General features: G+C 47.7%; 1 protein-coding gene across 5 annotated transcripts; it reads left to right on the top strand.

Moving 5' to 3' along the window:
- The first annotated feature begins 3,118 nt into the window (after positions 1-3,118).
- TARS2 (threonyl-tRNA synthetase 2, mitochondrial) lies at positions 3,119-15,950 on the top strand. Of its 5 annotated transcripts, none has more exons than XM_070785748.1 (18): positions 3,119-4,363; positions 4,686-4,882; positions 5,207-5,330; positions 5,998-6,122; positions 6,914-7,031; positions 7,149-7,213; positions 7,463-7,541; positions 8,721-8,867; positions 9,063-9,161; positions 9,675-9,892; positions 10,351-10,513; positions 10,728-10,865; positions 11,046-11,123; positions 13,270-13,370; positions 13,571-13,672; positions 13,851-13,923; positions 14,437-14,551; positions 14,972-15,442. In XM_070785748.1, the coding sequence occupies exons 1-18, from the start codon at positions 4,298-4,300 to the stop codon at positions 15,025-15,027; spliced, it is 2,064 nt and encodes a 687-aa protein (XP_070641849.1). In that variant the 5' UTR covers positions 3,119-4,297; the 3' UTR covers positions 15,028-15,442. The 5 variants fall into 5 exon arrangements, 4 of the variants coding, with proteins under 4 accessions (XP_070641849.1, XP_019811879.2, XP_019811870.2 ...); XM_019956311.2 differs by lacking the exon at positions 14,972-15,442 and adding an exon at positions 15,449-15,950 and having other exon boundaries at positions 3,126-4,363; XR_002180268.2 differs by lacking the exon at positions 14,972-15,442 and having other exon boundaries at positions 3,121-4,363; positions 13,575-13,672.
- The last annotated feature ends 245 nt before the right edge of the window (positions 15,951-16,195 follow it).

The following is a 16,195-nucleotide window of genomic DNA, read 5'->3' as shown; positions in this document are numbered from 1 at the left end:
TACACAACTTCCACAAAATTGTTTTATTTGGGCCAATATAGTATAGAAGGAATGAGTTGCCCCCTCATGTATGTGGACAGAGTATGTTTTAGGGTATGGAGGCGTTTCTCATACTTGATTATGAGTAAACCGTATAGGCAAGTCTGGTCAGCTGCTGTTCACAGTTGCTGAGTAATAACTGGTTGAGGCTGCAAGAGGGACACCCATGAGATGGCTCTTAAGTAAACATCCTGTTCTCCCCCCATGTAGAAGTAGAAAGAATCACATGTGCTTTAAAGGAAAGGAGCAAGTGCCATGTAAAATAAATTATTTCTGACAAACTAGGGGGTGGGAGAGGACAGAAGAAACAATACTTAAGTTACAAGTTTCAGGGGAACCGGATAAGAAGGCCGAGATCTATTTAGAAACTGATAATTGCAGTTACCTTATGGTTCCATTTTTTACCCCTGTCCTTTTCCTTTATCACTGTGGCAGGAGTCAAAAGTTGAGAACACAGATGTGGGTGGAAGGGCTAGTGAGCAGTGCCAACAGAGGAAACAAATACAGGCTGCAGTTTCTTTGTGTTTGACTCAAAAGGGTGTTGACTAACCCAGCACACCCTGGATCTGCTGGGGTTCTTAGCAAATTAGATGTTCCAACATGCCTTCCTTTCCCTTCCCCATTGGATTCCTTTCTTGAGAATTAAGTCCTTTGTCACTTAATTTGTGGGAAGGAGGAGATAAGACTTGAAACTTCCTACATTTTTCTTGGGGTGTTTCAGTTGGAATGGGTAGAAAGGAGATGGGCAACATCTAGTTTGGTTTCCTCCTCCCCTGGCTAGAAATCCTTTGCACCTACATAAGGCAATACTCAAGGTCTCATGTTTTCTAAGTGGCCAGTCGTTGCCAAGGGCAGTAGCGGTAATAAAGTATTAAGTTGGAATTTTGGATTTTGGGTAGTGGCCATAGTTGTATACTTGTACAGATAATATCTAGGACCTTCCTTCAGGTTACTTAGGTCTTTGTTTTTGTTACTTTATTTCAGCATCCCTTAAGTTGACACTGGCTCCTGTGTTTGGGAGACTTCATATTTTCTTGAACTGACCAACCAGGGTCATTTAAAAGGCATGGTGATGGCTGTATTTCTCTTGAACAGACTCAAGAAATGTCTTAGGAAAGGACAATCTTAGTAGAGACTGTTCAGGGGAGCCCAGGGTTTTATTTTCAGTTTATCCCCATGCTCTGGCTAGGATGTTTCCCCCTCAATTTACTCAGCTAAGTTGGCTGGACTCTCTCTTTGTAGTATGTTTAAAGCAAAGTTAAAGTTTGGCCCCATCCTAGATCTTTATTACTAAGGGGGGGAGGAAATTTTTTTAACCTAACCTCCCACAGCACCTACTGTAGCTTTAGCCACGCTGCTAGTTCTTTGGGCCTCAAAACCACTCGGTGGCAATGAAACAAACCTTTCTTGTCTTTTACCTTCTTACATTTTTCCTTTTTCCCTCAATATCTCTTCTACCGCTTTGGTGTAGGGAAATTTTGCTTCTAAGAATGAAGATTTGGAGGTGTGTGTTGCTCCTGCTAACAAGGGGGAAATGTACTGTACTTTCCATGGAGAGAATTCTTATAAACAGTTAAAAGATGATAAAAACAATACCTCCTCAACCAAAGCTGTAACTAACAAGATGTCTATTCTAAGAGTGGAGTAAAGCTGAGAGTTTCTCAAAGTTGATTCAGGGTCTAGTGTACCCTTTTCTGAGGAGTTCTTTTCCCTAGACTTCTATGAAAACATCTGGTATTATTTCCTAAACTCTTCTTTTTCCTTAACCTTAGACTGGTAGAGGTTATTTGGTAAGATGCCTCTTTGCCTATTTTCTTGGCTTTTTATTACTTTCTCTCCACCCTATTAAAGGCCTCTTAGGGCCCAAAGGCTCCTAGTACTGTGCCCTGGAGAGAAAAAAAAGAGATGAGCTACTAAACATGATGCATGGTGATGATCCTGGTCCCTATGAGACAGCATAACATGTTATAACACTGCTCCTACATTCAGATGGAGTGGGGTTTGAGTTCTTTGAGAGTCATTTTCAACATTTTAAAGGGTAGTAGAAGAAGAAGTAGTAGTAGTTCTTCATTGTAAGAAGAACTACTACTTGTTGGGTTCTCGGAATTCAGTGAGATAGTGAAGCATGGCACTTGGCACATAGGGGTTGTTGAGTAATACTCCGGTGGAAGGGAGGAGCAGTTCTAGCAACAGATATTTTCCCAGCAGGCTAATTGGCTAAAATTCTGAGGCTGAGACGTGCTAGTCACAGATCAGACATTGTGAAGTGATTAATGTGTTGGCCTTCGCTAGCTTACTCTTGCCTGCTTGCTTGCTGGCTTGCTTATGCCACAGGGAGGAATGGAATAACGTGACATTCCTTCCTTCCTCCACTGCAAACCAGATCACATAAGTGATGATGTAGCAGTTGGTTGATTGGCATCCTGTAGCACCCAGCTCAGTGCATCGTGCATAGGCAGTAGTCAGTACATGTTTGAGGGATGAGTGCAGGCAGCTACTGTAACTGTAATTAATCTACTTATCCCACCATCCCTCTACTATCCTCCCAAAGCAGAACGGTTAAAGAAGGTGTGTGTCAGTATACAAGTCCTAAGGGGTTTCAAGTCAGTACAGTGATTGGTATATTCTTAATTACTTACAGAGAAGCTACCATTTTGTTGCATGCAGTGTAACACGTCCCTGTTCCTTTTGGTGCAGAGCCATGGGAAGAGTTCTGCCTGCTGTCACACTTCCTGATTGCCACTTAAAAATTCTCCTAACCTTCTCCCAAACTCACACACATGCAAGTAATCTTCCTCTTCCACACTCTTGTCTATTTCTTTTTGTATTTCAGGGTGTCTAATATACCAGAAGATGGAGCCAAGATCCGGAGTGGTGCCTGTGACTCAGATCAGCTGCTGCCTCCCCAGACAGAACCTCTGGAAACTTAGATTAAACATCTTTCTATGACAGCTCTTCCTCCACAATGCTTGATAACATCACCATTGGAAACTTGAGAACCAACACCAACCATCCCCACCCCCAGGTGAGGGGACTAATGGGAATTACTAAGAACCTCACATCTGTCCCTAAATCCATTTCCCCTCATACTTTACAAATCTGGTTGTGTTTCAATTTTTACTATAGAAAACAAATCAAATACACCTAGTCCTGTATTCTGGATATAGCAGGGAGAGGGCTAAAGGAGAGCTAGGATGGGAATTAGAGGCAGTTTTGGTTGGCAGCAGAGAGCTAAGGTTCTAGGGTCAGGCACTTCTTTCTGAGCTGTTGGGGGAATTGTATTGGGAGTAATTTCTTATTACCAGAGAAAGTCTGTTGTGGTAGAAGAATACGAAACTTGGATTCAGAATCCAGCATCATTTGGTATTAAACCACTTACCTTCTGTGACCTTAAATTCCTCATCTGTAAGTTAAGGGATCTCTAAAGGGCCCTCTTTAAGCACCATGAGTATGAAGGGATGCCAAAGAATGCCCTTTGCGGTTTCTTTGCTCTAGCCCCAAAGTGGTTATATTCATTTATTCTCATAGCTTGTCACTAGTGTTGCCCATTACTATGTACTATGCAATATATTAGACAATATAAAATTAACAATTCAGAATGAGAATTATTATTCCCATTTTATAGATAAGAAAATTGAAGTTCAGAAGTTTATTTTGTTTGGGGGTGTCTGTTTTTGTTGCATTGCCTGGCTTGTGGGCTCTTAGTTCCCTGACCAGTTCCCTGTGGCTTCTGCCATGGAAGAGCGGAGTCTTAACCACTGGACCGCTAGGGAATTCTAGAAGTAAATTACCCAAAAGACACAATTCCCAGGATTTACACTAGATCTGTCTTATCTCAAAGTATATGCTTTTATCTGTTTCCTACCTGCCAGTGAAGGCTATGTAAAAGAAAAAGTATGGTTTAAAAGGAAATGACTACCCTTTCCGATCTCTTCTCTTCCGCTTGCATTTTGGGAAATTTTCCTGCCCTTGTCCTCAAAGCCTCAGGATATCTTACTGCTCTTTTGATCTGAAACTGCAGGTCTCTGAAATTGCCCACGTGTGTAACAGTTTAGGTCTTCCGGTCAGGCGGAATCACCCACACCGCTGCTAGTGCTGCGTGGGGTGTTCCTCTTCGGAGTTCCTGGAGGCGGTCCCAGATTGGAGTGGCAGCTGTAGTAACCAATAGGCATGGATATTGTTGGGCCAGACGTCAATGAGGAATCTGGCGAAGGAGAAGCGGCGATCATTTGAGCATGTAGGACCGGACTGAGGGAAAATGGGGCTGTATCAGAGGTGTCGGCGGCTTCGGTTCCCAGGGTTACACGCCTGCGGGCTGCACACGGTGCGTGAGGTACCCAAAATTTCCGAGCCACATTGGACCCAGCCCAGCGGAACCCCAAAGTGTAGGCTCTTAACCCTGCTTGACACCGTCTGCTCCCGCCCAGAGGCCCCGAACCCGACTACCCTGGCCCTTAGATGCGCCATTGTTTCCCTCCTGTTAGCAGCCTGGGGAGCCTAGAGCTAGCCTAGGGCCCTGTATCACCCAGTGTTTTTAAAGGCCCAGGATTCGGACCACGGGCACTTAAATGTTCTAATTTCGCGCGGTCCCAATCCCAGGAAGGAATGATGGAACCTGTGTTACTTCTTAACATCTTTCCCTCCAGGCAGCTGTGCCGACCCCTCCACACTGGTTGGTAGAGCGGCTTGGCTATTTTGAGGAGCTATGGACTGCTCAGGTAAAGAGGTTAGCAAGCATGACACAGGAGGAACAGCGGACTATTAAGATATCACTTCCTGGAGGTCAGAAAGTCGATGCTGTAGCATGGAAGACAACCCCTTACCAACTAGCCCAGCAGATCAGGTACTAGGCTCATTCTGTACCTACCAGGATAACGCTTCTATCTCTGCTTTCTCTTTCTTAATTGGAGTAGGGAAAAGACTTTGTATGTTTATCCCATCCTCCTCAAGATAGCATTTCCTGCCAATTCCTTTTCAATCTGCATTAGTTTCATAGTCTCTGACCTTCCTCCATTAGGCATGGAGGGTGGAGGGGAATGATAAATTCTATTGCTCCCGTAACCCGTTTCCTCTTTGCAGGTTTGGAGTTGCTAAGAGATTAGTTCCTGTCTTCGCCTTTGGATTGTAACCTTGTCTTTTTCTTTACCTGTATTCCTCACTGCTGAAGTTCAAACCTGGCGGATACTGCAGTGGCTGCTCAAGTCAATGGAGAACCTTATGATCTGGAGCGGCCCTTGGAGACAGATTCTGACCTCCGGTTTCTGACATTCGATTCTGCACAGGGGAAAAAGGTAAGCTTCTTCCTTATCGGGGATACAGTGGCTACTAAACTAAGAGATGTTTATGTGGGCATTTCTAGCGTTTATTTCTCTTGCCACAGTTTCTCCAAGTGCACTTGGGAGGCTTACGGCATATTGCTTGTCTTGACTGGTCCTGGCTAAGCTGGAAACTTAGGATGAAAGTTTTTACTTAGCCTGGGTCTATTAAGCAGTGACCAGTTGTGCTAGTGAAAGGGAGAGAATTAAGTTGAAAATAGATAATATGCCCCATTAGCCCCCCAGCTCTTGAGACCTATATTATAAGTCATCAGTAGCACATTTTTAATTTTAGTGTGGCTTGCACAATTGGGCACATGACCTGGCTTTCCTTCCACTTTTTCATGTCAGCTTAGATGGTATGAAAACTGACTAACCTCCTACTATGCTCTGAAACTGGAAAGCAGTGAGGAGTGGGGCTTACTCTTTTCTGTGCATTGCTTCTAGGGGTCTTCTTTCTTTTATATTCCGTTTTGTTGTTGTCTATTTGTCTTTTACTATTCAGCAGTCACCCCCAAGCTCAGGGGCACATTTTGTGATAGTTATTCATAACTGGTTCACAAAAGCTTTTCTGAGGAGGTCAGAGAGGTAGGGACTAAAGGAGAAGGCTATGAACTCATGAACTCCTTTCTTGTGAACCCAGGTATTCTGGCACTCCAGTACCCATGTCCTGGGGGCAGCAGCTGAACAGCTTTTAGGTGCTGTCCTCTGCCAAGGCCCAAGCACAGAATGTGGCTTTTACCATGATTTCTTCTTAGGAAAGGAACGGTGAGTGATGGAAGGAAGGAGGAGAATAATTCTGGGGTGCTTTTTTTTTTTTTCAGAGATATCACCATAATTTCTTTTTCTTTTTTAGAGGTCTGATTGACAAATACAGTTGTAATTTATTTAAAGTATAGTTATGGTGATTTGATATATGTCTACATTGTAGAAGGATTCTCATAATCAAATTATCACATGCTTTTCTGTATGTATGAGAATGCTTAAGAACTACTTTTAGAGAATTTCAATTATACAATACAGAATTCATCAAGTACAGTCACAGTGTTATATGTTAGTTCTGCAGGCCTTATTCATCTTATAACTGAAAGTTTGTACCTCTTTACTGGGATGGTTTCTGAGGCCTTTTCTGGAGCCTCACGCATGTTCAATTTGGAGGAGAAAGAAAGCTGGGGCCAGGGTCCCTCCGTGCCTCCGCTGTGACACTGGTATCACCGTCTCTATTAGTCCATGTCCTTCCTTATCTAAATCAGCTTGAAACTTACCTTCTATAGCGTTTATGTATTCAACTTTTACTTCATCTCTCATTGCTGTTTCTCTAGTTTTGTTTATCCAGATTGCCTGCATGCAACATTTAATTTCATACCTAGAGCTGTTTTCCTCCAGCCGTAAACTTTGTACCTGATTTCCTATTTGTTTTCCCCTAGTCTCTTTGTCTTTGCCAGTAACTTGATATTTTTGGAGGGCAGGATTTCACCCCCTATCCAGTACCCAGGTGTGTCACCCAGGTGTTGCTCCCTAGCAGACAGAGGCCAGCCAACCATTCTTCATCTCTCCAGGACAGTCAAGGGCTCAGAGCTGCCTGTTTTGGAACGGTTTTGCCAGGAACTTACAGCTGCTGCTCAGCCCTTCCGGAGACTGGAGGCTTCCCGGGCTCAGCTTCGCCAGCTCTTCAAGGTGGGGTGGAGACACACAGGTTTAGGAGAATGATCAAGAGGTGTGAGGGGAGGAGTGGCTCTCTCCAGGATGTCTTTGTGAGAATGAAGGCTTGTCCTCACTCTCCCCTTCTTCCAGGATAACCCCTTTAAGCTTCGCTTGATTGAGGAGAAGGTGACGGGTCCAACAGCAACAGTGTATGGGTGAGAGCTGCTGACACTGAAGGGACAGGGAAAGCTGGGGATGCGCTAAGGAAGGCCAGGGCTGGCGTGAGGGAAAGAAGAGAGGTCATCTGGTGCTCCCAAAAGAAATGGGCATTGGTTTTTATCTCTCACTGCTCTCTCCGTGGAGTAGATCTTTGCATCTCTTTCTGTCAGCTAAATACCCTGAGAGGGAGAAACTTAGAAGCTCAAGAATTTGGAAACCACTCACTGGCCCCTTCTTTCTCCCAGGTGTGGCATGCTGGTTGATCTGTGCAGGGGCCCCCACCTTCGGCATACTGGACAGATTGGAGGCCTGAAACTGCTGTCGGTCAGTCATGAGGACTGGGTTAGGTTGAGATTCCTGTGTTTTCAGTCGAGTGAGTTGAGGAAGGGGAAGGTGATTCTCAGCCCCTTCTCTGCTCTGATAGCTAAGGGAGGAATCTGGAAGGAGAGAGAAACTTTGTCTCTGCCTTCTAGAAATTTCCCATCTAGTGACAGATACTCAACACCCTGCCAGGGCCCAGAAGCCAATTCAAATTCTGTAGTCGGACATTACCACCAAGGGAGATGGCAAAGGAGGGCATAAACAGACTGGACAGGGTCATTAGGGAAGACTCATGAGGAGAGAGCAGGTGTGGAACACCATTTGACAGGCACAGAGAGAATATTCTTTTAAGTCAGAGGCCTGCCCTTTATAAAAAGACTGCTCCTGGGCAAGGTGAACTATCAGTTGGAGTAGGAGCAGGAAGCAGGGAGTGAGGGGACAGGCAGATAGGTAGAGCAAAAGCCCTGGACTGAAAACCTAGGCATCTGCTCTGAGTTCTGTCTCTGCCACTGATAAGTATATGGCCTTGGGTAAATCTTGCCCATGATCCCCAGCTGTAAAGTGAGGCTGTTAATTGCTGTCCTGCCAGTAGGGCCATATCATAGACACAAAACCAACTAACACAAGAGAAAGTGTTTGAGGACAAGTTAAAAGTACTATAAAATGCAAGCCATTTCTTATTAGTACTGTAGTTCAAGGAACGAGAAGCAGAGGCGTTTGAATTTCATGAATCCAGGAACAGCATGGGAGATGGGGTTTTCTCATGACTGTATGGGAGCTTGATAAGGGGATGGATGGACTTAATATTTGACCAGTGCTTAGGGTTACTTCCCTGTGCCATTGTTGATTAGAAGGGGAAGGAAGGAAGTACAGGATTGCTGGTAAGATAGTGCTGGTGAGAATGCAGAGGTGACAAGATACAGTTAGAGTTGAGCAGTACATGTGTAGAAACCAAGGCCCAGGTACCTCCAGGGTGCTAAATGTGGCAGGGGTTGTCTGGAGGATGGGGTGGGCATCCTGCTGCTGGTGATGGTTGGAAAAGTGGTGAGAGAGATGAGATGGGATTGTTGTCAAGTGGGTACCTCTGATGCTTGTTCCCAGAGTATCATCTGAGGATTGAAGGAGGTTGGGTGGGTGCCTTCAGTCCTCATCTTCCCTTTGACTCCCTCTGTCCTCCCACAGAACTCATCATCAGTGTGGAAATTTCCAGACGCCCCAGAGACACTGCAGAGAGTGTCCGGCATTTCCTTCCCAACTGCAGAGGAGCTGAGGGCCTGGGAAGAATGGAGGGAGGAAGCAGAGTTACGGGACCACCGGCGCATTGGGAAGGTATAGAGAGAGACTGGGGGAGTGGGGGCAGAGGAGGTGGTGATGATAAGGGTTGCAGAGCAAGGAGGGAACCTGATCTGTGAAGTTGGGATCAAATTCAGAATCCCACAAACTGAGCAACTCTGTCAAGTAATCTCTTCTGGGTTTTCAAGCCCTGCTTTCACTTTGAAGTGACATTGCTGATTCCAACTCCAGGAACAGGAGCTCTTCTTCTTCCATGAACTGAGCCCCGGGAGCTGCTTCTTCCTGCCTCGAGGGACAAGGGTGTATAATGCACTGGTGGCTTTTATCAAGGTAAGGAGGACCCATGTTCAGGGGGAGGATGACTGGAGGGGGACTGAGGGCCTAGAAGAATCCAACTGTTAAAAGAGAGGGATTAGAAGTTTGAACATTAATACCATAGAGTGCATGTGTGCTAAGTCACTTCAGTTGTGTCTGACTCTGCAGCCCCAGGTACTATAGCGCACCAGGCTCCTTTGTCCATGGAATTTCCCAGACAAGAATACTGGAGTGGGTTACTATTTCCTTTTCCAGGGGATCTTCCCAACCCAGGGACTGAACCCACATCTCTTTTGTCTCCTGCATCAGCAGCGGGTTCTTTACCACTAGCGCCACCTCGAATGATAGAGTGCAAGTGACCTTAATCAAGAACAGCACGTCTACTGTGGGGAGTGTAGAGAGGGGGTGTGGTAATTACCAGGTATAGCTGTGATCAGCATGACTTGAGGGCCCGGAGAGCCACACAGCTGCCACCCTGCCTCCTTTCCTCCCCAGTCACTCTGGTCTCCCATGTCTTCATCTCTGCAGGCTGAGTACACCCGCCGCGGTTTCTCAGAAGTGAAAACCCCCACGTTGTTTTCTGCGAAGCTCTGGGAGCTGTCAGGGCACTGGGAGCATTATCGGGAAGACATGTTTGCCCTGCAGCCACCAGGCCTGGACAGGCCTTCCAGCTCTCAGAGCGACCACTCTGCCAGCCCCCACACAGACACACTCGCCCTCAAGCCCATGAACTGCCCTGCACATTGGTGAGCTGGAAGCCAGGAGACCTGGTTTCTTCTGGGGCTAGGCCTAGGCAGCCTGTTTGCTAAATATTAATAGAAGGCACCTTGGAATAGTGTTGGAACCCTGAATTTGAGTCTTGAATCTGCCCTCTATCTCCCCATGTGAATTTGGGGAAATCATTGTACCTCCCTAAGCCTCAGTCTCATCATGAGTAAAATAGCAAGGGTTTGGAGCTGCTGTCTCAGGTTCCTTTTTCAGTTCAATGTCTGTCACAGAACAGGGGTACAGGAAGTGATGTCTTATTGTTACTGAGAAATTCACTTGAGAACCAGGCAAAATTAACAGGACTCAGCAGGAGACAGGGTGAGGCCCGAGAGGGCGTAAGCTGATGGTGCAAAGAAGGGAAGTAGACCGGGCGGGGGAGCAGGCCTCAGGGGTTAGTATTCCCTGTGGCCCTGACTCTTCTCCACCCCAACCTCAGCCTAATGTTCGCCCACCGGCCCAGATCCTGGCGAGAGCTGCCCCTGCGACTGGCCGACTTCGGGGCCCTGCACCGGGCTGAGGCCTCTGGCAGCCTGGGTGGCCTGACCCGGCTTCGGTGCTTCCAGCAGGATGACGCCCACATCTTCTGTGCACCGGATCAGGTGGCCCTTCCCCAGCTCCACTGAAGCAGTCTAAACCACCTTTCATTCTCCTTGTGAAGTGCCAACATTCCTGACCCTCAGCTGCCCCCTTTATATAAGTCAGCTGCATTCTATCTCCAACTTTCCTCAATGTTTTTGCTTTCTTTCCCCCAAACTACCACCCTGACCCCAGAGCTCTAGCTGTCACGCAGCTCACCTACCCTTATTCCTCCAGCTGGAAGCAGAGATCCGAGGCTGTCTTGATTTCCTCCACTCTGTCTACACCATCCTTGGCTTTTCCTTCCACATGGCACTGTCTACCCGGCCATCTGGCTTCCTGGGAGAGCCTTGCCTTTGGGACCAGGCCGAGCAGGTGAGCGAGTCGTAGGGAAGCAGAGGCGGATAAAGCAGTCTAATGGAAGGGGAGGGGAGGTGGGAATCAGGGTCCCTGGTAGAGGCAGGTGCCAAGAGGGTCATTGCGGGGGCTAGTGGGATATGTTGCTTGTTAAGTCTAAGGCGACATATTTCTTCTCTTGTCTCCTTCTCTCTAAAGGTCCTGCAGCAGGCCCTAGAAGAATTTGGAGCACCGTGGGATATCAGCCCTGGAGATGGTGCATTCTATGGGCCTAAGGTAAGCTGGGCACCCAGATAAGAGTCTTACTTACTCATCTTCTGGTTTTGTTTTATTAAATGTTTAATAGATACGGAAGAATGTGTTTAAACTTGTGTAGGATGTAAAGAAGAGCAATACATTTCCTGCCCTCATGGAACTTAGGTCTGGTGAAGCTTCTGGGAGGTAAAGAAGGCATTTTCAGCACCATGGGATCAGTACTGTGTAGGTACTAAGGGAGCATGTTACTCTGGAGGGTCAGAAAAGGTTTCCTGTAGGAATCTCTTTCTAATCTGAAAAGTAATTGTTGGTTAAGTAAAAAGATGTCTCAGGAGGGAACATTGTAGGCAGGGGCTGGGTCGAGGAGTGACATGGCAGGTTGAAAGAGGTGAAAGAAATCAGTGAAAAAAAGCCCTGAGAAGGGCCTGCTGGATATAGTGAAAAAGCTGTTAGGTTTGTTTGTTTGCTTGTTTAATAAAATTTGGCTGCACTGAGTCTTGGTTACTGCATGAGCATTTTCTCTAGTTGTAGCAATCAGAGGCTCTTCTTCATTGCCGTGTGCAGGCTTCTCACTGCAGTGGCTTCTCTTATTGCAGAGCACAAGCTCTAGGCACATGGGCTTTAGTAGTTGAGGTTTGCAGGCTCAGTAACTCGGGTGCACAGGTTTAGTTGCTCCTAGGCCTGTGGGATCTTCCAGAATCAGGAATCGAACCTGTTTCCCCACTCTGGCAGGTGGAATCTCAACCCACTGGACCACCAGGGGATCCCCAAGGCTGTTAGGTTTTGAGGGGCCATTTTCCAGTAAAATGGGGATGGGGGTTGGAATCAGAAGTGAATAAATGAATATAACTCTTTCAAAAACATTGGCTGTAGGGAATTTCCTAATGGTCCAGTGGTTAGGACTCGGCACTTTCACAGCTGAGGGCCCAAGTTCAATCCCTGGTTGGGGAACTAAGATCCCACAAGCCACACGTGGTGTGGCCAAAGCAAACAAATCTTAAAGATCATTGGCTTTTATAAAGGCAAAGGAGAGTAGCTGTCAGATCCAAAGAGGTGTTGCTTGAGGATGTTTAAATGCTGTGATGAGAGGGAGCCTGTTTGGGTCGGGAGAAGTTGAAGTTGTAGAAGGGGTTTCAGTAGAGGGACATTTGTGAGATGTCGTAAGGGATGGGATCCAGAGCCCTCCATAGACAGGACCCCTGTGCCTTTGTTTAGGAGATAGGCGGAAAGGCTGGGGTAGGTGCGAGGAAATGTATAGATGTGGTGACAGAAGCTGAGACATTTTTCCTTTCTCATGCTGTCAGTTACTGGAATTCTCCACAAGGTTGGAGGCAGGAACATTTGCTGAGATGGGAGTGGGGAAGAGGAGAGTTGTTATGAGGGAGCTAAAGAAGGGAAATGAGGAGAAAGCTTGAGCATCCCTGAGGAGAACAGGGCACAGAGCTGGTTAGGCTAGCCCGTGGATTGCTGGCAACAGCATGGCTTCTGTTGAGGTTCACAGCAGCCTCTGGCATCAGTGTTTCTGCATCTGTAGTATGTGGTATGCTGGGCAACGCAGAGCAGCTCTGTTGCAGGGCCAGGCAGGTGGGCAGCGAGGATGCTACCAAGGTGGAGTTTGTCATGTGGATGTGACAGAAGAACAATGATACCAGGGAACTAGAAGAGTGGTTATAGCTTCATGGAGAGAGAAATGGGGGCGGGAAGAGCCGAGGGGCCTATGAGTGTGAAGAAAAGTGAGTTAAGGAGCTGAGAAATTGAAGAGTCATTATAGGAATAATTGTCAGACCTGGAAGGACAGGATACAGGAATCAGAGCAGGTGTCTGATGGATTGTTTCAGAGGCGTAGCCATTCTGGGAGATGATGGGATGAAGGTCATGGCCACAGTGTGGGCTCGGGTGAAGGTCTCTGAGATGAGAGAAACTCATGGAATTGAGAGGCCAGGGTGAAGCTGGGCCATTCATGTGAATGTTGACGTCCCCTAATGTTACATCACTATTAAATGGAAAGAGCCACTGCCAGAGTCTCCAGGGAGTGACATGGAGCAGGATGCCGTGGGTGATATGTCTTCTCCACACAGCCCGGGATGTGGGTAGATAGAGGGGGCGGATGTGCAGTGGAGTGCACTGGCTCTAGTTTCTCGCGTGTCCTCCCTTCTGCCTTCTCCAGATTGATGTGCACGTCCGCGATGCCCTCGGTCGACCCCATCAGTGTGGGACAATCCAGCTTGATTTCCAGCTGCCCCTGAGATTTGACCTCCAGTACAAGGGGTATGGCACCTTATCCTCTCACCTTTCCCCTCGGCTCACGGAGTAGGTGGAGGCCCACTTCCCTTTCTACCCTTAAAACTTAGCCACATCCTCTACACCCTCCCTTGGCGGGGTTGAAGATTTCTTGGAAACTGGAAGGTAATCTTGGGTGCTCATTTTGTGATGCTTCTCCATTCCGTCCACCCCCATCTCCCTCCAAGGCAGTTGGGGGCCCTAGAGCGTCCAGTCCTCATTCATCGCGCTGTGCTCGGTTCCGTGGAAAGGATGTTGGGAGTGCTGGCAGAGAGCTGTGGGGGGAAATGGTGAGACCTTTGACCCCGATTCCTGTCTGTTCTGGCCCTCAAACCAGGCAGTGCGTGCTCCAGATCCTGGTCCCCTTCAGACTCCAGCTTCTGTTTCCTTCTAGAATCTGCCCTCTGCAGCCACACTTGGGGTCCATGCCAGGATAAATAATTTGCCTTCCTCTCTTCTCTCAATCAGGCCACTGTGGCTGTCCCCGTTCCAGGTGGTGGTCATCCCTGTGGGGACGGAGCAGGAGGAATATGCCAGAGAGGTGAGGATGGGGGTCGACCCAGGCCTAATAGAGAGGCCCGGGACGAGCAGTGGGAATTGCTGCATGCTGGGAATTCCACATCTGAAAACTGAGCTAATCCCGCCTTGCCTGGAGATTTGTGAAAATTAAACAAGTCAGTAAATGTTAGACAATAAGGTGCATGGCACAAAAGGGGCCTTGGATGAATGTTGTTCTTATTTTTCGTTTCTAGAGAAAAGTAAGGATAATGGACAGTACTAGAGCCGAGCAGCTGGTTGGTGGCGCAGAGTGGTGTCTAGAAACAGGCAGAGTCCAGGGAGGCTTGGCTGCAGGATGAAGCAGACAAGGAAGCTGTGGGGGCGGCAGAGGGGCCTCAATGTAGAGAGTGAAGAGGGTTCGTCCCTGAGACCCAGAGAGCCTGGAGGCAGAGGAAGGAGGAGCAGGTGGGGGAGCTTGAGGAAAACTGGCATTGGGGTATTCTACCTCCTCAGCCTTCCGTTAAATCAGGTTCCTATCAATGACCCTCTACCCCAGGCACAGCAGAGCCTGCGAGCTGCGGGACTGGTTGGTGACCTGGACGCTGACTCAGGACTGACCCTCAGCCGGAGAATCCGCCGGGCTCAGCTCGCACACTACAATTTTCAGTTTGGTAAGACCCGGTCATCACAGCCCCATGGCCCTATACTCTTCCACCCGGCCTGTATGTTCTTTCCTGTATGTCAGGCCTGGTCATTTGCACATTTGGGTAATTTGCGGCTCATGACCCGAGCTGGGCAGGAGCCAGGATTCAGCTCAACTGAGCCATTGGGGCCTAGGCTCTTGCACCTCCTGGCCTGCGCCTCTGACCCTCAGGACGGTTTTCTGCTGGCCTGCACCCTAACTCTTGATGTCTGTCAGGTTAATTAGTCAAGGGAGCATCAGACAGAAAGGGACAGGAAGGGCTAATAAGACGTTAATTAGTTAGTTTTATTTATTCTAGACCTAGGTGGAGTCAGCCCTGAGGGATGAGAAAAAGGGCCATAAGGGGAAAAGTCTAAGCCAACCTTGTGCCTTTTTTCATTTTTCCAAGATTCAGAGCTCTGTCTTGAAGGTAAGAAGTTGAGATTTCTCAGCCAGATTACCTGATTTTCTAGTTTTGCACACCCACTCATCTTGCCAGTCTTGGCACAAGCTACGCCATGACCCACCCCATGGACTTACCTACGTGTCTCCCACCCTGCCACCCTCCCCTTTCTCTAGTGTACATGCACACACACAGACACTTTTCTCTCTGGATCTGCTTCTTGATCTGTTTGTCTTTCTTTGGCTGACCATACTGCCTCTCACCCCTGGGCTCCTGAGTGGAAGTGATAAGGCATGTAAGAAAATGTCTGGAATCTTTCAGGAAGACCAGGGAACTGGAGAGCGAGAGATAGCTAAATATATCCTTTCCCGGAACCGTGTCTGAGCTCTGCTTTTCCTAAAGATTTCTGCACAGCAAAAGGAGGATATCCTCTCCTTTTGGATACACTTGCCCTAAGATTCCCAGACCTCCCTCTTCCTGCAGTGGTTGGCCAGAGAGAGCAGAGTAAGAGAACAGTGAACATTCGGACTCGAGATAATCGTCGACTTGGAGAACGGGACTTGGCCGAGGCTGTACAGCGGTTACTGGAGCTACAGGACACCAGGGTCCCAAATGCTGAAGAAATTTTCTGAGCATTTGTATATAGATGTGGAAAAGACCTGCAGGAGCCCCCAGCCCGCCTTAACATGGGGGAGCCCAACCTAACTGACAGGACTGGAGTCCCTCAGACTCAGAACTCCTGTGAAGGCGTGAATCTACTTCATGAAGAGATTTGGTCTGGGAGAAGCTGTAGCTGTTTGGATGTGAGGAGAGTGAAACTAAAAATAATAAACTTGGGGAACTTCCCTGGTGGTCCAGTGGTTAAGACTTTGTGCTTCCAATGCAGGGGCTTGGGTTCAATCCCTGGTCAGGGAACTAAGATCTCACATGCTGTATGGTACAGCCAAAAAATTAAAAAAATAAAAATAAAAACAGTAAACTTGAAGCTAGTGGTGTATGTCTTCATCTCTGATTCCTGACAGGGACATGAAAGGGAATTTGACTCTGTCTCCCTCTCTTTTGTCCTAGGGGCTTGGGGGTTTGAGAAGGGGCATTCCAGAGCTCTCCCTGCTGGGGGAGCTCCAGTTTGGAGGGTGTTCCTGTCTCAACTCCTCAGTGCCCTGTTGCACACTTCAGTTCAGCAGGTTGTCAGAAGCATTCTCCACAGAAGGCAGCACGCAAACGGAGAAG

This window comes from Bos indicus, chromosome 3, assembly GCF_029378745.1.
Source record: "Bos indicus isolate NIAB-ARS_2022 breed Sahiwal x Tharparkar chromosome 3, NIAB-ARS_B.indTharparkar_mat_pri_1.0, whole genome shotgun sequence".
Taxonomy (NCBI): Eukaryota; Metazoa; Chordata; class Mammalia; order Artiodactyla; family Bovidae; genus Bos; species Bos indicus.
The sequence above is the reverse complement of the archived record's forward strand: the minus strand, read 5'-3'. Positions and strand labels throughout refer to the sequence as shown.